This window comes from Nelumbo lutea, chromosome 2 (genome assembly GCF_056320005.1).
Source record: "Nelumbo lutea isolate HS-2025 chromosome 2, American lotus-T2T, whole genome shotgun sequence".
NCBI classification, from domain to species: domain Eukaryota; kingdom Viridiplantae; phylum Streptophyta; class Magnoliopsida; order Proteales; family Nelumbonaceae; genus Nelumbo; species Nelumbo lutea.
The window spans coordinates 33,835,484-33,858,628 of NC_142685.1; the positions used below are offsets into that span (position 1 = coordinate 33,835,484).

Sequence of the window (23,145 nt, forward strand, 5' to 3'; positions counted from 1 at the left end):
ATCTTTTCCCTTTTAATTATGGTCGCCCTATATATAATAATATAAGCTGGTGCCACCAGCTAGTTAGTTGACTCCAAAACCTTTTCTCTTCTCTTCTCGACTTCTCCCTTCTCTCCCTTCTCTTCTTCGTCCTTATTTCTCCTCTCTTCTTCTGTTAATATGGTATTAGAGCAAAGGTCCTACTGGGTTTGAGAGCAGATTGAACAAATTCTCTCTTCCATATCTTGCTGCCATCTTCAACTGAGATTAGAAAGGCTGACCTACGACTGGTACAAACTTGTTCTATTATTTTTTTTCTTTTCTCTTGGTCGTGTATGTCAAGACTGTTGGAACAGACCAACAGAAGGCAGTTAATCAGTTTTACAAAAGGAGGCCACATCAGCACAACTAACCATCCACTTGTAACAACTGCCATCCACTTGTAACAACTGTAACAATCAAGATTGTAACACTATTAATAGAGCAGAAAAGGAATAGGACATTGACTCTTTCAGCATTAAACTCTCTCTCTCTCTCTCTCTCTCTCTCTCTCTCTCTCTCTCTCTCTCTCTCTCTCTCTCCTTCCAAGAAATCAGGAGGTTGGCCCCTTGAAGAGCCCTGAGTTAGGCAGGTTCCTAACAATTTGGTATCAATGCCAGCATCACCAACACAAGAAACACGTAAGTAGACGCCCGAGTGGATCAGATGGAGGTCGAGATCCATCGAATGTCTTCAAATCTCAAAGAAATGAAGGAAGGCTTCACTGCTCTCCTCCTTCGACTGGAGCAGGGGGCAACGAACATTGACAGAGGAAGCCAAGAAGAGCGCAGCAATGAAAACAGCCGCAAAACAGAGGTGGCAACAAGAATAGCCAAAACCGACTTCCCCATCTTCTCAGGTGACGACCCAACTCCCTGGATTCTCCAAGCCGAAAGGTATTTCGATTACCATGAAACACCGGGGAAATATAGGGTAGCTCTGGCTTCTACGCATCTTGAAGGGGAAGTCATCCTCTGGTTTCAATGGTACCAAAGGGGGCACCCTCGTCAAACCTGGGCAGACTTCACGAACACCATGACTGTCCATTTTGGATCATCTGGGTTTGAAGATCTTGATGAAAATTTGGCAAAGCTACGGCAGGTGGGATCAGTAAAGGAATACCAGATGGAGTTCGAAAGGCTGGCTGTGAGAGTCCAAGGGTGGACGGAGAAGGCATTGGTGGGAAGCTTCGTCGGCGACCTAAAAGAAGAACAGCGACTAGAAGTGAAAGCGATGCAGCCCACTTCGGTCATCAATGCGGCAGCACTAGCAAGATTGTATGAGGACGAGTTCAGTCGAGCAAGAAAGGTGCAGCGACCATGGGGTCCAAGAGCAAGAAGGGAGCAAGAAAGGACGACAGCACCAGACAAGGAGAAAGGAGTATTGGGCCCAGGCCCACTGGTTCCTTTCAAATGGCTGACCTGGGTAGAGATGCAAGCCTACAGAGACAAAGGTCTCTGTTACAACTACAAAGAGAAATTTGGGCCGGGCCATCGCTGCAAGAAACAACAAGCGTTTCTCCTCCAAACAGATGCCGAAGAGGAAGACGACATCATCGGTTGCGGAGAATCTAACCCAGGGTGGGAAATATAATCCAATGGCACGCCTGAAATATCCTTACACACCCTTACAGGACTTGCGTCCCCTCAAACAATGAGAGTTGCAGGGCTGATTCTAGGATGCCAAGTGTCAATCCTCATAGACAATGGCAGCTCCCTTAACTTCATAACTTAAGTCTTGGTGGATAAAATGGGACTTCCAATTCAACTGACAACGGCCTTTACGATTCATGTGGCCAACGGTAACGGCCTATCTTGCAATAGCATTTGCATGGGCCTACCACTAAAGATTTAGGGTCATCAGTTTGCGGTGGACCTATATCCTCTCCATCTCAGTGGAGCAGATGTGGTGCTAGGCGTTCAATGGTTAAGACAGCTAGGACCCGTGGTCTGTGACTGGGCCCGTCTCACCATGGAATTCACATTAGGAAACTCTACAGTACATCTACAAGGGCAAACATGCAAGGGCCCAAGGCCCATCAGTTTTGCAACACTGACAAAGCAAAAGGGAGATCCATATCAGCCCATATTCATGCACATGGACTCATATTGGACTAGGCCATCCTTAGCTAACAGCAGCCCAGATGGGCCTAGACACTTCCAAAGCCGCCTACAACAACTCCTTCAACACTATGGCAACATGTTCAAAGGACCCCAAGGACTGCCACCATGCCGGGAGAATGACCACCGCATCCCCCTCATGCCTGGATCAGCCCCGACCAATGTAAAGACCCTACCGATATCCTTACTTTCAAAAATCTGAAATCGAGAAGCAAGTTCAAGATATGCTTAAGAAAGGGATAATACAGCCCATTCTCTTCACCGGTACTATTAGTCAAGAAAAAAGATGGGACGTGGCGGTTCTGTATTGATTATAGAGCCCTTAACAGCATCACCATTAAAGACCGATTTCCAATACCAGTCATTGATGAGCTACTTGATGAACTCAGTCAAACCACCATATTCTCAAAACTGGATTCACGAGCTGGGTATCATCGAATAAGGGTACATAAGGAGGATGTTCACAAAACAGCTTTCAGGGCACATGATGGCCACTATGAGTTTCGGGTCATGCCATTTGGGCTGACCAATGCTCCAGCCACATTTCAAGCATTGATGAATGACATATTCCGGTCATATTTACGTAAGTTCGTCCTTGTTTTCTTTGATGACATATTGGTCTATAGCCCCAATTGGGAGGAACATCTGAACCATCTACAGGTCACCCTTGCAACACTTGAGGCCCACCAGCTGTTCGCTAAAGAGTCCAAGTGCTCCTTTGGACAAAACCAAGTTCACTACTTAGGACATGTTGTAGAAAAGGGGACTATAGTGGCTGACCCAGATAAAATCTCCAGTATACTGGGCTGGCCGCAACCCAAATGTGTGAAAGAATTGAGGGCCTTCTTGGGCCTGTCCGGGTACTATCACCGCTTCATCAAAAACTACGGCCTAATAGCTACCCCATTGACCCAATTGCTGAAACAAGACGCTTTTAACTAGTCAACCCAGGCCCAACAAGTTTTTGAGCAATTGAAACAGGCAGTTGCGAGCCCTCCAACATTAGCACTGCCCGATTTCACAAAAGATTTTCATCATTGAGTGTGATGCCTCCGATCAAGGCGTTGGGGGTGTTCTCATGCAAGAAAGGCGACCACTAGCCTTTTTCAGCAAGGCCTTAACATCACAAAAGTGGGCCAAATCAGTTTATGAGCGAGAATTAATAGCAATAATGTTAGCAGTCCAACGTTGGCAATCCTACTTGATCGGTAGACGGTTCACAATTCGGACCGACCATCAAAGTTTGAAGTTCTTATTGGATCAATCAGTTCTATCCTCGGAACAGCAATGCTGGATATCCAAGCTACTGGGGTACGACTACAGAATTGAATACAAAGCAGGGGCTGCTAACCGAGTGGCAGACGCCCTCTCACGGCACCCACAGTCATTTCAGTTACTAGTATCTTCCCCAACATCTCCACTCCTAGATCTACTGCGAAAAGAAGACCAATCCAATAAGGAGTTACAGCAATTGAAGGCCCAAGTAATGGCAAATCCTCACTGCACCCCGGGTACACAATTAAGAATGATCTACTCTTCTTCAAGGGACGCCTAGAAATCCCGACAGCCTCTGCTCATCTCAGGAAGCTCCTAGAATTATTCCATGCCTCACCCACAAGTGACCACTCCAGCATCCTACGAACTCAAAAGCGCATTACCACACAATTTCATTGGAAAGGCATGCGTACATCTATCCAGAACTTCATAGTCGGGTGTGCAGGATGCCAACAAAACAAGTTAGCCACTACAACACTAGCAGGCCTCTTGCAACCACTCCCAGTACCAACCCAAGTCTGGGATGATATATAAATGGATTTCATCATGGGATTGCCCGTTTCTACCGGCAAAACAGTTATCCTTGTGGTAGTAGATAGACTGACGAAATACAGTCATTTCCTACCTTTATCACACCCATTTACAGCAGCCACAGTTGCTGAATTAATCTTCTGGGAAATTGTGCGCCTACATGGGCCCTCCAGCTCAATTGTATCAGACAGTGACCCTATCTTTATGAACCGTTTCTGGGCTGAGCTCTTCCACCTACACGGGATTAAACTGTTCAAGTCAACTATCTACCACCCCCAATCTGATGGACAGACAGAGGCGGTTAACAAGAGTCTCGAAACATATCTGAGATGCTTCGCAGGAGATCGACCAAGACAATGGGTGAAGTGGATCCACTGGGCCGAATGGCGGTACAACACCACTTTCCATAGCGCCGCGGGGATGACACCCTTCAGAGCTTTATATGGTCGGGACCCACCTCCTCTACTTCCTTCTGAAAAAGGAACCACCACAGTAGCGACTGTTGAAGAACAGCTAACACAACGAGATGAGGTGCTAAGGGAACTGAGACATCACCTCTTACAGACACAGCAATGGATGAAGCACACCTATGATAAACACCACAAGAATGTCCAATATGAAGTAGGTGATTGGGTATTTCTCAAATTACAACCTTTCAGGCAGATTTTAGTTGCAAGCCGACAATGGAACAAACTCAGCCCGTGCTATTTTGGCCCATTAAAAATCCTGGAGAGAATAGGATCAGTGGCCTACAAACTAGACCTTCTGGGAACATCCAAACTGCACCCTGTATTCCATATCTCCTTACTAAAGAAAGGGTCGAAGTCAAAAGTCATTACAAGTACGACCCTTCCCATATTTTCAGAAGAAGGACAAGTGCAGACCGAGCCAGCCCGCATCATTGATTTCAGATGGGTGCGCCGGGGTGGCAGAGTCATACCAAAAGCATTAGTTGTTTGGTCTAACCTTCCGGAAGAGGATGCAACCTGGGAATCCTACTTAGATCTGCAATCAAATTTTCCTACATTAGACCTTGAGGGCAAGGTCGCTCTAAAGGAAGGGGGGATTGTCAAGACTGTTGGAACAGACCAACAAAAGGCAGTTAATCAGTTTTACAAGAGGAGGCCACATTAGCACAACTAACTATCCACTTGTAGCAACTGCCATCCAATTGTAACAACTGTAACAATCAAGATTGTAACACTATAAGTAGCAGAGCAGAAAAGGAATAGGACATTGACTCTTTCAGCATTAAACTCTCTCTCTCTCTCTCTCTCTCTCTCTCTCTCTCTCTCTCCTTCCAAGACTTCAGGAGGTTGGCCCCTCGAAGATCCCTGAGTTAGGCAGGTTCCTAACAGTGTACCAAGAAAAAACAAATGAATCAGGACTGCTGAATGCCGTAAGAGAAGTTGTGAGGTTCTAACCTCTTTTTTTATGGATCGTGTGATCCCACACCTGAAAATAGAAAACCTGTAGGTCGTGGATGGCCTATTTTTAACCATTGTGGTGTGATGGTACTGTTTTATGACCTCTCCTGGTAGTCGATGTGTTTGGATGGTCTAGAAGTTGGTGAAGTGTGACTATTAGGGCAGTACAGCACTGAAATCAACCTAAAATCTTTTTTTTGGACAATCAAAGCTGGTCTGTATTCAGATTGTGTCCAAATTGCAGTGTGTGCATGTGGGCTGCATCTTTGGTGTGTTTCTAGGACTGTTTTTGGTGTCAGGAGGGATCATAAGGTATGTGTTGAAAATGAAAAGTGTTTGAATCATGTCCTCCAAGAATTCTGCAACTTCTGGAATTTTAGGAGGTCAAAATGGAATGAGTAGGGGGATGGATATGAGTTTCCCCATGGCTGTAATCCCCTTTGATGGACTGAACTACCTTGACTGGTCTAGGGGAATTAAACTTTACATTACTGCTAGAGGGAAAATAGGGTATATCAATGGTAAAGTGAAGGAACCAAAGACTGGAAGTGTTGAACATGATAGATGGGACCATGAAAATAGTATGGTGATGTCATGGCTCTTGGTTTCCATGCTGCCACAAGGAAGACATTTATGTGGGATGAAATAGCTTGTGAAATATGGGAACAAGCCAAATCTACCTATTCAAAGCAGAGTCAAAAGAAATATAACTCAGCAAATGTGGCATCTCAAGAGACTAGTCCCATGGCACCCCAGGAGCGACACTCTGGTTTTGAACCCAAAGAAGAAATCATCAACATTTTTCGTGACCACTTGGAATTATATAGTACAACACTTTGCCAGATTGACTCTGGAGCCTCAAACCACATGACTGGTAAGTCAAATTTATTTCAAGCATAACCTCCTCTCTGGGAGAGATAATGTGAGATTGGCAAATGGGTCTTTTTCCACCATAGCCGGTCAAGGAACCATCTCCCTTCCTTTCGGTCTTACCCTTTCTAATGTGTTGCATGTTCCTAAATTACTTATCAATTTACTTTCCATTAACAGTATTACTCACTCCTTGAATTGTTCTATGACCTTCTTTCCTTCTTCGTGTGTGTTTCAGGATTTGGCCTTGGGGAAGATGATTGGTAGAGGAAGCATAGTGGATGGTCTCTACATGTTGGAGAATAAAGCCGGTTTTGTGGCTACAAAATCCTTAAGTTCATCTAATGGCATAATCATCTTGGTCATCTTTCGTTTGAGTCTTTAAAACTTATGTTTCCTGAGTTATTTAAGTCTTTGTCAATTAGTGAGTTGCAGTGTCAGACATCTCAATTGAGCAAACATTGTAGAAATTCTTTTCCTTTAAGAAATAAAAGATCTGAATTTTCATTTCATATTGTCTATTCTGATGTTTGGGAACCTATTACTCTCCCTTTTGAGACTGGACATAAGTATTTCATTACTTTGATTAATGACTACTCTAGGTATAAATGGGTTTATCCTATGCAATTTAGAGACGAAATGCCAAAGATTGTGAAAGATTTTCAACGCATGATTTTCACTCAATTCCAAACTGAGATTCATATCTTTCAATCGAACAACCCAAAGGAGTACTTCCATAGTGATCTCACAGAGTTCTTTGCTTCATGTGGATCTCTCATCAAAACTCTTGTGCTAGGACACCCCAACAAAACGGTGTCGCTGAAAGAAAAAAGCATCGTCTTCTCGAAGTAGCTCGTGGTTTATTACTCCATATGAATGTTCTGAAATGCTTTTGGATGGATGTTGTTATGTGTGTTGCGTATATCATCAACCATATGCCATAGTTGTCAAGGTGACGCCTAGGCATATAGGCTTTTTTTGGATCTCGCCTCACCCAAACGCCATTTGATGTATCTATAACATATTGTAATTTTTTCATATTTAATATTTTTTTATATTTTAAGTCTATAATATAAATATAGACATGATGCACCAAATCATTCTTTTTATTTCTTTCATACTTAAAAACAGGGGCTTCACCCCTTTTTATTTTCTTGTTTTGGAACAAAAACAGGGGCTCCGCCCCTTCTTTTTTCCTCCTCTCCTTCTTCTTATTCTGGAACAAAAAACAAGGGCTCTGCCCCTTCTTCTTTTTCTTTTCTTGGAACAAAAACAAGGGCTCTGCCCCTTCTTTCCTCCTCCTCCTCCCGCTCTTCTTCTACAACTACTGCTGGAACAAAAAGCAGGGGTTCCGCCCCTTCTTTTTCTTTTCTTTTTTGGAAAAAAAACAGGGGCTCCGCCCCTTCTTCTTTCCTCCTCTCTTTTTCTTCTAAAACAAAACATAGGGGTCTATTTCTTTTTCTAGAAGAAAGATAGGGGATCTGCCCTTCTGTATTTCTATTTCAGCGGCAAAAATTGGGGTTCATCCCATTTTTATTTATTTTTCTTTTAGACATTAAGCGATGCCTAGGCGACCAGGCGACTAAGCGCTCCCCTGTTGCCTAGGTTCGCCTTGGCACCTTGCAAACTATGTCGTATGCCATCTCGGTTGTTAGAGTATAAGGCCCCACATCAACTTTTTCCTATGGCTCCTCTGTCTCCTATTCCAATGTGTGTTTTTGGGTGTCGTTGCTTTGTTTCATGATTTGTCTCCTACTCATGGTAAGCTTGATCCCCGTGCCATTCCCTGTGTGTTTCTTGGTTACCTTTTATCTCAAAAGGGTTACCGTTGATATGATCCTATCTCAGGCAAGTACTATGTCTCCATGGATCCTTTAAGAGTCAACCTTTTTTCTCGATTTCTCCTCTGGGGGAGAGTAGGATTGAGGAGGAGAAACACACCTAGGCTCAGACTCAATTACCTCTGCTTCCTGATCCTCCTCCTTTTCGTGTCTTTCATCGTCGCCATAAGAGCCAACAAAGTTCAAGAACCATGGAACCTGAAACCATGCAACCAACACCATCAAACTCTCTAAAGGCAGATCCTCCTCGTCAGCCAAGTACACTTGCTCCCATTGATGTTCCTGAACCACTTGATAGTGATCCCCCAGTTATTAATGATCTTGATGTTCCTATTGCTAAGAGAAAGGGTGTTAGGTCTTGTACTACTAATCACCCTATCTCTCACTTTATGTCCTATGGTCATGTTTCACCTTCATATCGTATGTTCCTTTCTTCCGTTGACAGTGTTTCTATTCCTAAGAATGTGACAGAAGCTTTATCAAAACCTGAATGGCACCTGGGAGTTGATGGATCTTCCTGAAAGAAAGGAACCAATGGGATGCAAGTGGGTATTCACAGTAAAGCACGGGGCTGATGGTTCGATAGAAAGGTACAAAGCCAAATTGATGGCCAAAGGGTTTACACAAGTATATGAAGTAGACTATGTAGAGACCTTTGCTCCAATAGCCAAGATGAATTCGAGTGGAATCCTCCTTTCACTAGCAGCTAATCTTGGCTAGGAACTTCACCAGTTGGATATTAAAAATGCATTCTTGAATAGTGACCTAGAAGAGGAGGTTTACATGACTCAACCTCTAGGCTCCTGTGCCAAAGGTGTGCAGGTTAAAAAAAAAAAAAATCATTATATGGGTTGAAACAATCACCTTGGGCCTGGTTTAGTAAGTTTCACTTAGTTGTATAGCAAATGGGGTTCAAACAATGCCAGTCAGATCATACTCTATTTGTGAACAAAGGTGGGGAAAATTGCAGCTTTAATTGTGTATGTTGATGACATAGTGATCATAGGAGACTAGAAGACTGAAATACAGAAGATAAAGAAATTCCTAGCCACTCAATTCAAGGTGAAAGATCTGGGCCCCTTACATTATTTCCTTGGGATTGAAGTCGCCCGCTCTCAAAAGGGCATCTTTATTTCCTAAAGGAAATATGTACTAGATCTTAGAGGATGTAGTCATGTTAGGGGTGAAACCAATTGATTCACCCATTGAACCCAACCATCAACTAGGAGATAGCCAAGGGGAGTTTTTGAAAGATGTGAAGAAGTTCTGAAGACTTGTAGGCAAGGTTTAAAAAATCGATACGATACACCCCATATTTGGCATATTGTATCATATCTTTTGGGTCCACCCCACCCTTTTTTAATAAAAAAACCTTTTTTAACTCCCCAAAAACCAAAATTTGAAAAAAAATAAAAAAAAAAAGTTAATTCCGTGTGTATCTAAGTACCAATACACCTCTACCGATACGTAAAGGCATATCGATACTTTGAACCATGCTTGTAGAGAGACTCTTATATTTGTCTATGACCACGCCTGAAATTTTGCCTATGCAGTGGGTGTCCTTAGTCAATTCATGCGTAACCCTAAGACAACTCACTTTGAAGCTACATAAAGGATCCTTAGATACCTCAAGAAGTTCCTAGGAGCTAGTTTGTTATTCCAAAAACATGGGCATTTGAAGGTGGAGGTGTATACAGATGTTGATTGGGCAGGAGCAGTCGATGACAGAAAATCTACCAGTGGGTATTGTACCTGGGTATTGTACCTTTGTGGGAAGAAACTTAGTCACCTGGGGAAATAAGAAGCAAAGTGTAGTGGCTATATCTAGTGCTGAAGCAGAATACAGAGCTATGTCTCATGGAGTTGCTGAAATCATGTGGATAAAAAACTTGTTAGGAGAGCTGGGTTTTGTAGTTAACAAACTTATGTCACTCTATTGTGACAATAAAGCTGCTACCAATATTGTTGCCAACCCAGTCCTTCATGATAGAACAAAACATATTGAAGTGGACAAGCATTTTATTAGAGAAAAACTTGTAAGCGGAGAAGTGTGCACTCCATATGTCAATTCAGATGAACAACTTGCAAATATCTTCACCAAGGACCTTCATCATGTGCGACATAATAATTTGTATGGCAAGTTAGGCATTATTGACATCTATGTCCCAACTTGAGGGGGACTCTTGGAATGTTAAATTTATTTTTTATGTTTGTATTCTGCTGAGTTAGGGTCTGTTTTAGTCTGGTTAAAAAGTAGTTTTTTATCATTGTTTATGTACTCTAATTAAAGCAGGGGCATAAGGGTCTTTTCCCTTTTAATTATGGTCACCCTATGTATAATAATATAAGCTAGCGCCGCCAGCTAGTTAGTTGACTCCAAAACCTTTCTCTTCTCTTCTCCCTTCTCTCCCTTTTCTTCTTCCTTATTTCTCCTCTCTTCTTCTGTTAACAATAGCCAGTCAGGCTCAGGCCTAAAAACCCCCTTAGGCTGTGAGTTGAGTTAAGCTTTGGCCATTTAAGCATGTCTTGTATCTTAATCAGGTTGGCTATCACCTAACTAGCTTTCACAATATGTCCCGATAGTGGACCTCTAACTTCCAAACATTCACTTGGATGGTTTAGCAAAAAACTAATGTTGTCTTAGAATACCCAAGATTTCTTGGAGATGAAGGAGATGTGAAGTCCATTACTGTAAACTAATATTTGTCAAAGAAGACTAAGATAACTTGCCTTAGAATGATTTGATATCTCATTCATCACTAATTGAAAAGTGGTTGGTGCATTAGTCAGCCCAAATGGCATGACCAAAAACTCATAACAGCCATTATGTGTTCTAAAAGCGGTTTTGTGGTTATCATCAGGATGTACACAAATTTGGTGGTAACCCAGCCTGAGATCAAGCTTGGAAAATAATGTGGCAGCCTTGAGTTTGTCTAAGAGCTCATCAATTATTAGGATTGAGAACCGGTCTTTCACTATAACGTGGTTCATGGCTTTGTAATCAACACAAAAACACCAAGTGTTTTCTTTCGTTTATAAAAGGACCAAGGAAGTTTTTTTATAATAAAAAGAAAATATTATTAGAAGGTAAAAAGAAAAGCTAGCAAACCACTTTGCAGGCGCTAAGGTAACACCTCCCAAAGTAAAACAAAGCAAACCTCCCTACCCAATTAAAATTCATGGAACAAACAATGTAAACAATAACTTTTTCCTTCAAACACCCAAAAAAGCCCCCCAAAACCTCCTACAATCGACCAACATCACTCCTCCCCAACAAACAAAAGAATCTTCCTGCCCTCCTTCAAGGACCAAGGAAGAATAAGGGTTGGAACTGGACTGAATACATCCCTTTGAGAGCAAGTCTTAAATAATCTTCTCTATTTCAGATTTCTGGGAATGAGGATATCTATAGGGCCAAATGTTGGCAGGTGGGGCCCCAAGTACAAGTGGAGGAAGATCATTGTGCACATTGAAAATGCCCTAGTAGCCTTAAGAAGTTTGTTGTAGGCCCAACTTCACTTCGGATTTGGAATCTCAGTGATTTGGCTATGTAATTCTAGCTCTTCTAGGTCCGGGCCCATGTACATCAAAACCAGAGGGCCTATATGATAGCAGAATTTTAAGACCAATTTGCTTAGGTCGTATCTAGGCCCAAATAGACTGAGCCCCTTAAGATAGCACATGCAACCCTCCACGGTGACTTGCATGCTCAAATTGGCCCAATCACAAGTAACCGGGCCTAGACTGCGAAGCCATTGGACCCCAAGTGTGATACCAACTCTCCTAAAGCCCAAAGGGTAAGGGTCCACCTAGATTCAATTTCCCTAGATCATTAAGTCAACATCAAGACAAAGGCCCTCACAAGTGATCTAAGTCATTTGACTACCATTTACCACATAGACTGGAAATGGGTCCACCAATTAAACCTTCAACTCCAGTTGTTGAGCCATCAACTCGGTAATGAAATTTAAAGTACTCCCACTATCTACCAAAATAGAAAATGAGTGATTTTTTTATCAGAACTTGATCCTCATTGTTTGAAGGGTGGGCATACCAGTGAAGACCTGTAAGGAGATCTTTGGCATCTCCTCTTGTCTCTCCAACTCATGGCACTCTTTGGAGTCACTTCCTCGACATCATCCTCAATTTCCAATAAGAATAGTTTATGCTTCTTACATCTATGACCAGGGAGAAGCCATCGCTATCACCACTGGTAACTAAAGAGCCTTCACTTGCACCTCCCTCGAGAGGCTAATCTCTCAAATTCGTTCCGATATTCTCAAATTAACCTAGTTTACCACCATTCTAAAAGAGATGCTTCAAAGTCTTCGCAACTAAAAGTGCCAAATCAAGCGCAAAATCCTTTTGTGAAATCTGGCCAAGTCAAGTGAGAATGAGTTCTCCTTTACTATTGATACCACAAGATCACCTCTCCTTCCATGTGAACCGAAGCTACTGACACCCTCTGATCGCCAAGTATTTCATTGTATTCAATGTATTCAAAGAATCGCTCCACTTAAAAGATCAATGTATTCAAAGAATCGCTCCACTTAAAAGATCCATGAGATCGGATCCTCTGATGGCCAACTTGATTGAAAAATCAAGTTTGGTCGATCTGAAGAAATTTCCACCTGTCCTTCTAGCACTACCTTGGCTCGAACCTTCACCTTTTTTCTCTTTTGTTTTTTGTGACAACACTGCAAGCAAACCTTCCTTAATCTCCCTCTCTCGTATACTTCCAAACACCTTATGCAACTCCACTTCTCTTATCGACCCTATCCTCCATTGAAGCCAATCTAGTCATTGCTATCTAAAATTGGCTCTAATACCAATTTGGTGAAAACTTTGTCACTTTAGGGGTTACTTCAAGGGAACCCTACCTCTTGAAGATTCAAGAAGAGAGAAGAAGAGAGGGACAAGAAATTGCAAGGGAAGAATAAATCTCTCCTTTTCTTCATTGAACTTGCTTATATATGGTTTTCATCATGAAACACACAATACAAGCATGAGGCTAAATTAGCTTGGTCTACGTGCCTTCCTAATATAAATGTATTTGATGGGTGGGTAAGACCCTCTAGTCTATACAAGCTAAACTAGCTTTCACTCATGTTTCTTCAACTTCTCCTTGGAAAGCAATTCATGAAATCTACTCTACCTTCCTCAGCTCCATTCAATTTGGTGTGGGACATGGCAACAAAGTTCATTTCTAGGAAGATCATTGGGTAGGAGAAATCCCACTTAAAGATCATTTTCCTGATCTCTATACTCTGTCAAACTTTAAGGGGGAAACTGTATCTAATTTGAGAACACCTGGTCTAAATGGGGTTAATTGGAATCTGGGTCTCAGAAGGGGCCTTAGGGAAAATGAATGTGAGTCCTTAGTTCATTTATTGGATCTACCAGGACAAGTTCACTTGGACCCATCCTTGGAAGATTCTAGAATATGGGTAGGCTCTTCAAATGGTCTCTTTACTTGCTCTTCTTTCTTCAGTGTTCTTGCCTCACATAGCATATCAGTTGGGGAGTTCCCTGTGAAAGAAATTTAGAGTAAGCCTATCCTCCCAAAAATTCAAGCTTTTTGTTGGGAAATTTTCCTTGGCAAGGTAAATACTTGTGACATGCTGCAGAGAAGAAGGCCTTTTGCTTGCCTTTCTCCTCACATGTGCTCCCTTTGTAAGGAAAGTGGTGAGACCCTTTCACATTTATTAATATATTGTTCTTTTGCGCATCACATTTGAGAATTCTTTTGTATTCTCTTTGGTTGCAGGTGGGTTCCCCCTCAAGATGTGGCAGGCCTTTTCAACCGTGATTTCCTGAGACAACCAAAGAAAAGAGGGATGGTAATGTGGAGAGCCACAAAGGCAGCAATTTGCTAGGTGGTATGGGAAGAAAGGAATAACAGAATTTTCTTGGGGAAAAGTAGAACAACGGAGGAAGTGATAGACGCTATAAAGGTTAAAGTAGCTCATTGGGCAAAATCCTTGCATAGCTTCCAAGATTTCTCAGTCACAGGCATTCTAAGAACCTGGACAGAAGTAGCACAATCTTCAAGAGTGAAAGAGAAAGTAAGGATGGAGTAGAAACCTCCAGAAGGCAACAGGATTAAACTGAATTTTGATGGGAGCTCCCTTGGAAATCCAGGACTATCAGGTATAGGAGGAGCAATCAGAAATTCTCAAAGGAGGATATTGGATTTGTTCTCAAGACCGATTGGAACTAGCGATTCACTAAAAGCTGAGTTATTGGCACTGCTACAAGGGCTGAAGCTAGCTAAGCAGCTAAGACTTGGGCAGATTGAGGTGGAGTGGGACTCAAAAGTGATCATCTCTTGGGCTACAAACAATAAACTTACTCGGTGGACCTTCAAACATGTGATTAGGGAAGTGGAAAAGATAGCAAAGGAGGTAGAGGCTGAATTCAAATGGGTCAAAAGGAGTGCAAATGGGCTAGCTGATTATCTTGCCAAACAAGGGGCACTGAGGCAACAATTGTTTTCGACTGCGCTATAAAATGGGACAGAAATATGTATTATTGTACTAAATTGGGAATAATATTCCCATCTACATGTTGTAAAACCTTTAAACCTATTTTAAATAAAACTCTCTTTTACTGATCAAAAACAAAAATCTTGACCTCCAGAAGCGCTGTCAATTAAAAGAGTTATTGGAACATACAAGAAAATATTCTTCTAACAGGGAATGGAAAACATGTTGAATACTCTTACTATACAGAGAGAGAGGGATTGACCTGTCACCCTTTGGTTTCCTCATACGATCTCCAGTGCTAAAGTTAGCCATGCTATATTCACAGCGAACCTGTACAAAATCAGCATGCCTAAGAAATTCCGAGGCATGAATACTGAATAAATGAAATCATAAAAGGCAGGGGGAAAAATATTACCAGTGCTTGGTCACTAATTTGTTGGCTCCTGTTTGGAACCTGATGAACAGAATAGATGTTTGATTTAATATGATACAATTTTTTAATAAATAGATATGATACAATGTTTCCTTGGTAGGAAAAGAAAGATACTGTAGTCTATGTCCCCTCCATCTCTCCCCCCAACAAATACATATATATAGCACGTTCTATAAAAGTAGCCAGTCATTAATTCCAATTTTGACCTATTTGTCAATTTATTAGATGACTTGTTCCTAAAATACCCCCCGTATACTTTTCATTCACATATCTTAGTTCTTAATTGACTCTCTTCCTGTACCTAAAGTGATCTATAATCCAACCTTCATAATATTTCTCTATAATTCTTATGTAGGATTGAGTATAACCCAAGCATCATTCTAAGAATGTATTGATTGGTTAGCATAGGGTTTAGGATGATTTTAAGAAAAATATACAGGGAACTGTTAGAGTTAGAAATGTTCTAAGCTAAATTATCAAGGACTGCAAAAATTTGAAAATTAAGCATAAGAAAAGAATTTCCCCGGTTATAAACATTGGGGACATTTGTCATAAATGAATAAAAAATCCCTTATAAGGAAAATGCCCAAATTCCGGAAACTAGCGCTTTAAATGGAATTTTGACAATAAATTTAGTAAGATCAAAAGCGATGACAATCTATTGGGGGCTTTTGGAAAATTTTCAGTTTCTAACGTAAACTAAAGAAAAATGTAATATGGATCAACTTCAGTCCTTTCAAGGATGTAGAATGTACTTCCTAGAGGAAAAATTTATAGGCTGTTGATAGTTGTAATACTGTTTCCAGAACCACGGAGAAGATGATGAGAAAGAAGGGAAAGAAAATACATGATCAGACAAAATCCTTCCTATATTAAGAAAACCCAAAATTATGATTTTGCCTCCCATACTCTAATACAAAGAAAACTAAATAACTAATCAAGTGCTTAACCAACGAGTTTCGAATTTTAAATATAACTGAACTATGACAACATAAAAAATGACAAAAATGCCCTATCATCTAAAAATAAAAAAAATACATAAAATTCAAAAAAATCCAACTTTTACTATTTGAATCCATTATTCTTTTTCAGTTTATAGAAGTTCCTAAAGTTTCTGGAACACACTTGGACTATATAATAGGATCATAGCACATAACCAGAAAAACTTCATCAAAGCAGCATATTTGAAATACTTTTGAGAAGAGATGAAGTATGATTTCATTAGAAAATAAAAAACCTCTGTACAACCAGAGGACGTACAATAGAGAGAAAACAAAAAGAAAACCAGACCACTATCCTTTTTGTATTTACAAAAAGATTTTCAAAATAAAAATGAGAGTAATAGCTTGATCTATCCAAACGGAATTGAGATGCTGACGAAGAGAACAGATTGCTTACTACTTTCTGCCACACTATATCAGCTTGACAAACTTTGTTCTGAAAAAACCCTTGAGTTCCTTTCTGCCATACACTGGAATCATTTGCAAAATTTCTTTATCCGCCAGCCTTTCAAAAAGCCTTCAATAGATGCTCGACAGGATCCATTAAGAGCAAAGATCTTAGAAACTCTCACCCAAACGACATAAGTGAAGTTACAATGCTACAGCAAATATTGACAGACTCTTCCACCCCAATGCATAAGACACGTTATGCTGAATCAAACGTCATTCCTCTAATTAACAGGTTGTCCTTAGTCAGGAACTTATTCATATAGGTAGACCAGACAAAGAAAACCACCTTTGAGGGGACATATTTGAACCAGATTATGCCCATAGGAAAATCCTGCTCCTCTTCCTGGGTTAATTTGTTATAGAAAGATTTGACAGTAAATTGCCCAGATTTTTCTTCCTGCCAGTCTTCTATCCTCTCATGTAGTGTCAATTTCCAAGCTGTAGAGTCTCGGGAACAGACCTCCAAAAGGTTCTAACTCCCAACCATTCAAATCTCTTCTAAAAAGGGGAATCCATACACATTCACCATTTGAGGACTGCATATAGTGGGCTACTTTGGCATCTTTATCAACTGCAATTGCAAAAAGCTCTGGGAAATCATCCATCAGGCAATGATGGCCACACCACACATCTTTCCAGAACTTGACTTTGGCTTCCCTTCCCACATCAAACTTAACTCCTTTGCTAAAAAACTGTAGCTATTTTTCAATTCCCTTCCACACCAAGGAGCCATAATATTGATTTGCTTCTCCAGGATCCCAGTCCTCATTTCTTATGCTATATTTTGCTTGAATGGCTCTCTTCCACAGGCTACTCCCTTATTGCCCAAACCTCCAAAACCATTTGCCTAGAAGACCAATATTCAATTCTCTTAGCCTTCTTATGACCAACCCTCCATTTTTCTTAAGCTTACAAACCTTTCCCCACTTTTACCAAATGAGTCTTTTTAGTGTGCTTCCAACCTTTCCATAAGAACGCTTCATCCTCTTTTCAATTAAGAATACCATACCTGCTGGAATTGGGTACAAGGACATTACCTAAACAGGAAGAGAAGACAACACACTCTTAATCAAAGTGAGTTTGCCTCCTTTAGATAGGTATTTTGCCTTCCAGCCAGCTAATCTTTTCTCTGCCCTTTCTGCCATTGGTTCCCAAATGGATTTTGCATTGCATTTGGCCCCTAAAGACATTCCCAAATACTTGATTGGTAATTTTCCCACCATGAAACCCCAATAATCTGCCCATTGTCGCAGCTCCTGAATTTCCCCCCACTGCCACCAGTTCACTTATATGAACATTTAGATGTAACCCTGAGACCACTTCAAACCACCACAGGGTTGCCATCAAATAATCTAACTGATTGTGAGATGCATTAGAAAGGAACATCGAATCATCTGCAAATTGTAGGAGGAGAATTTCTACTCTTTCCTCTCCCACCTTCTAAAAAAACCTCCCAAAACTGCTCTCAAAACCATTATACCCAAAGCCTCCATCACACATAAAATAAAAGGGAGGACAAAGGGTCACCTTGTCTTAGACCCTTTGAACTCTTAAAATGACCAGAAGCGACACCATTAACGAACACAAAGAAGGAGACAGTAGTTACACACACCTTCATCCAATTCCTCCACCTGGAACTAAAATTCATCTTCCATAAGACATAGTTGCAAAAGTCCAAATTTGCATGGTCATAAGCTTTTTCAAAGTCCATTTTGCATAGCAAACCAGCTCTTTCACTCCACAGCCTAGAGTAGTTCATTTGCTACTAGAATCCCATCTGGTAACTGTCTTCCTTCCAACAACAGCCCCTAGAAAATCTGACATAACACTCCCCATCACTGGTTTCAACCTTTTGGCCAATACTTTTGATAAAATTTTGTAAATGCTCCCAATGAGTCTAACCGGCCTAAAAATCCTAAGCTCTTCAGCACCTTTTTATTAGGGATTAGGGTGATGAAAGTAGAATTTAGGCTCCTTTGAAGTGCAGCAGAAGAATGAAACTTTTTTTTTGAAACAAGTAAAGTATTTAATTGTATTAAAGTATGAGGAAAAACATAAATTACAGCCCATGTACAATGAGATCCTGTACAATGGGAATATACAAAAATGAGCCAACAAAAGGTCCAGGTTGCAAAAAGGAGAAAAGCTGGACAGCCCATGTGCAGATTGCAGAAGAAGAATGAAATTCTGTGAAAACTTTCATAATGTCTTCCTTTAGAAAACCCCAGCAAAAGAATGAAATTCTGTGAAAACTTTCATTAAAATCATCATAGCTTTTTAAAAATCTTTTCCTAAAAGAACCATCAAAGGATTGGTAATTGGATAATTGGCTTACTACTTTGATATGATTAACTTACTCTAAGTCACCATAATTCTAAAGAAAAAGAAAAATGCATACAACTACAAAGAGTATTCTCAATCTAATCAAAACATATAGTAATAATAAAGACAAAAGTTAAAATGGCAAGTAATTGACATATCTAAAGAAGAGAAGACGGCTAAAGACCAAAAGGGAGTTAAAGAGAATGATACCTATTACAGTCTCTTAATTTTTTTCCTATTTGATTTATACAATTCTTTGCTACGGTCTTTTGAGCACTAAATGTGCAATTACGTTTCTTCTAATGATCTCTTGAAGGTTTATTAATTAATTATATGTTTCTAGAAAACATTCCTACTTTTTTAGATTTTCAAAATATCTTAGCAAAACTAGCGAAATATCTCTGAAATTCCTCCAACTTTACATGACAAAATCTTCATCGATATTGAAATTATGAACTATGGTCATCACACAATCTTTTATCGCTTTCTTGCTTTTCTCTTTCTCTAAAAAGATCCTTGCCCATATTGTCCATATCAAAGCTGCTCTTCTACATCTCCACATAACTTTTCCTCTTTTCTTAAACCAAACAAAAGTAGACAGATCAAAGAGGCAACTAACCTCTATTGGTAAATTCCACCTACACCAAATAAAGAAAACAACCATTCCCAGTATTTGCAGTAAAAGAACAGGAGACTAGTAGTGGAAACAACTCTCACCATTAGATTTGCAAAGAGTACATCCAACATACCTGGATGAACTATTTTCATAAAAAGCTTGTGATTGTTCACAAAGTATATACACAGAAAACTAAGCTATTTAAGCAGTTAAGAGTTAACAATGACTGAAATTTTAAACACAACTACACAATGACTAGAAAAATGAAACTCTTATGTCAGACCCCACAGGCAATAAAGCAAAATACCCAGAATACAAAAATACAAACAATTTTTAGAAAAATCCAATTTTGTCTATCTGGCTCTTGCATTACTCTCCCCTCCATTAAGTATCCTAATCCATGATTCTCATTAATAACTACTTTAACTATAACATGGTTATTTTTTTAAGAAAACCAAGAATATACTAACTAGGAGTTCCCTAATTAAAAAGTGATAATATTCATTACTTAAAATTTAGTGACGCATAGTTTTTAATAAATTTATTGATATTGATAAATGTAGAAAGCAATAACAAATCCCCCTAGGCCAATTGTAGCTCTTAACGGAGAATCCAACTTCTCCCCAAGGGTAGCAGACTACATGGAAAACTGGTTTCTTTCTTCATGGATTATTTCCCTACTTCCATGCATGTATCATATGACTTGCTGCAACTAGAGGACTCTAAAAGAGCAAAGGAGAAGCCCAAAGAAAATTGTATTGAGGTGGAAAAATGTAACAAATACATAAGGATCTACAATTTGACAGAAAACATGGCTCTTGATAGAGTATAACAGTGGGACAAGATTATTGTAGCCCAACTCAAATAGTTGGGGCTAAGAAAAAGTTCAGTTGAGTTAAGCAGTATCTTATAAAATACTGAAAATGGTATTTAAAATAAATACATTTTCAATCTATTTAATTATTTTTTTCCGAAAATGTTTGGCTGAAGTTACCAAAATTTCAATGTAACTCCAAAATTAAACTAAATTTGAAATTTTGCAAAGTTTCATGAAATTCAACAAAAATAGAACCATGCTTGCAACCACAAGATCATTTGTTTGTTCACATTACCCAACCAGCATACAGGTATACATATGTACGGACAAATGATTATGAATAATCATCAAAGTTGTCATCATCTCACTGTATATACTAGTGGTTGTGCATGTGACGAGCACACAACTGTTATACTTAGAGATTCAACAGGAGAATATGGAAAAAGGTTCAAAAGTCCTAACAGCTGATCATTTAAAAAAGAGGGTTCTTAAGATTACAATCATATATTATTTATGTCAGAACAGTGAAGAGGGCATGGTTCATCTGTTCATTAAGTATAAGACAGTTTCAGCACCATGGTATATCTGGGGTTTACTCGCATCGGTCAGGCATTCCTGTCTCCTAAGGAGATCTTTTCCAAGTGGCCTTAGATCCAAGGAAGCAAGAAGGCTAGCATTTTTTGGAGTTGCATTGCTTCCCTTGCCTGCTAAGGATTCCGGAAGAAGAGAAATAAGAGACTTTGTGCTGCTATAGGACTAGGAAAGATGTTGATTGTTTGGGCACTGGTTCATCCAGAATTTGTGAACGTTAATAGATCAGATTTATAGAAAAGTTTTGAGAAACAATGGATTGGGTGAATTTTGTATCTTAGCTACTCATATGAGCTTCTAGAGTGCCACTCATCAGCCTCAAACTGTTGTATTCACTTTTTTCTCCTTAAAATGTATTTGTGTTTACTATAAAAAAAAAATACATATTCGACATTAAATTAAAGGCTAATTCAGAAAAATGTAGCAACAAGCCAGGTGAACAAACCGAAGTTCAGACAATAAAATGCACATTTTTTATCAGCAAATAAACTTTTATTTACTATTAATTACTGATTAAAGTACAAGACAACAACAACAACAAAATGAGCATTGTTTGTGAGTATAAGTCCACTCAATGCATGCCTTTGAGAAATGGTTAGCTTAAAACCTTGTAGACTTATGGATCAGATTAAGGGTCTCCCTAATCACCAGCTACTGAAATGTATTTTCATGTCCATTGAGCTTTATGAATAAAGATTGCTAAACTAATTGGTCATCAAATGGTATACAAGCCATATCATTTCTTTTACATAACAGAAATACTAAAATGAGCACATCATGTTGAATTCCATGTATTCAAAACTGTTAAAACGCAGTTTATGGACCAAGCACTGTAACAGTGCAAATAGGATTGTCTCAAAGATGGAAAGCTTCATTTCACTATGTGAAACTCAACAAGTAATATTCCTTAGTCAAGTTGCTTCTGAGTTTCAATGAAGGTTACTACCAACTGCAAACAATTAAAATTCATGGAAATGACTTAACCAAAACATTAAAAACTCATTTTTCTACCTCACATGGTATTGGGAATTATGATAACTTCATGAAGTTATTTTAATTATAAATATTTCTCTTCTATGCTCTACCATATGAATAACATCTTAACATGTGATAATTAAATGTCATTTTTCAAATTCTTTCCCTTGCATTTGTGGGGCATGGATAATTCATAAAATCTTGATAAAATTAAAACAAGAGAACATAATATAAATTCTCAACAGGTCCTTGCATCATTTAGAAAGAAAATTAAAGAAAAAAGTAAAGAGTTGTACCTCTCTAGGGCCATATACTGCAGCTATAACTTTAGTATTTCCCATCTCAAATGAAGCAGAACTGCAACAAAGACAGGCATTATTCATACCCACTTAGTTTCTCACCTCTCGTAATAGAACAAACAAAATATATATCTAAAATATACATCTCAAATTATATTTAATAGTTTAAATGCACAATACATTCAAGAAAAAAGATTTCATCTGTATATTCCAAACAAAAATAATAATAATTGGGTAATGACAAAATACCCATCTGCCTTGGCCACAACACCAATCTCTGCACGGATCTGCCTCATCTGCAATGCAAAATTGATTCTTAAACTTTGAACAGAGAAACAAGAAAAACTATATTTTTCTACACAACAGAGAGAGAGAGAGAGAGAGACTTACTTCCATAGGACGACGGCCATCTAAGCGAAGCCCTTCAGGGCTTACAAATTCCATTATCAAAAATGTGTTAGAGAGAGAAACCAGGAGGGATTTTTGTTTACAAAAATATTCAACTCCTTTTTTTCAGACTGGCTTCCTCACTTGCTCAATGTTTTATCAGTGAAACAGAGAAGAAACTGAGCAGCATATATGCCAAACCACCCAGAATAACTAGTGGAGCACAAATCAACAAGAAAACCCTAACCAGTAACACAGGCTTCCTGAAAGTGGAAAATAAGATTATATTTTGGGCGAAAAAAACAAACCCTGACCACAAGCATATTTGGTCTTGTTCACTCTTTCTCTGGAAAAGAATAAAATTCTAGAATAAGCAAGAAATGATAGAATGAACAAAGTGTGCTGCAAACCAATCATTTTGCCAAAACACCAAGACAATAATTGAGTGAGAATGAGTGAGAATGGAGATGTACCAGTGCTTTCCTCTATGTTTGCTTCATTTCCAACAGTAAACTAAAGAAGAAAGTAAATCACCAATGGTAAAGCAAAGAATGGAAATAATGTGGATGTTCTCATTTGCCTCCCTCTATTGTGTGTTCTTCTTCTCTAACGATTGCAGTGATGCAACACCACTAAAGGTCGGATGAGGGTTTCATGCTGCAGTGGTCAAATTAGGGGTGGCAAATG

At 39.5% G+C, this 23,145-nt stretch overlaps 1 protein-coding gene across 9 annotated transcripts in view; it reads right to left on the reverse strand.

The window, feature by feature from the left end:
• The window catches only part of RRP41 (3'-5'-exoribonuclease family protein), a 43,275-nt gene that overhangs the window by 15,398 nt on the left and 4,732 nt on the right, over nucleotides 1–23,145 (reverse strand). For 7 of the 9 annotated variants that reach the window (XM_088969718.1, XM_088969715.1, XM_088969713.1 and 4 more), the window contains 5 exons: nucleotides 22,462–22,721; nucleotides 22,321–22,367; nucleotides 22,069–22,129; nucleotides 14,983–15,021; nucleotides 14,830–14,897 (listed from right to left, as the gene is read on the reverse strand). In XM_088969718.1, the coding sequence (XP_088825844.1) occupies nucleotides 14,830–14,897; nucleotides 14,983–15,021; nucleotides 22,069–22,129; nucleotides 22,321–22,367; nucleotides 22,462–22,515 (269 nt within the window). In that variant the 5' untranslated portion in view covers nucleotides 22,516–22,721. Of the gene's footprint in view, nucleotides 1–14,829; nucleotides 14,898–14,982; nucleotides 15,022–22,068; nucleotides 22,130–22,320; nucleotides 22,368–22,461; nucleotides 22,805–23,145 lie in introns of all 9 variants that reach the window. The other 2 variants (XM_088969714.1, XM_088969721.1) reach the window with 2 other exon arrangements.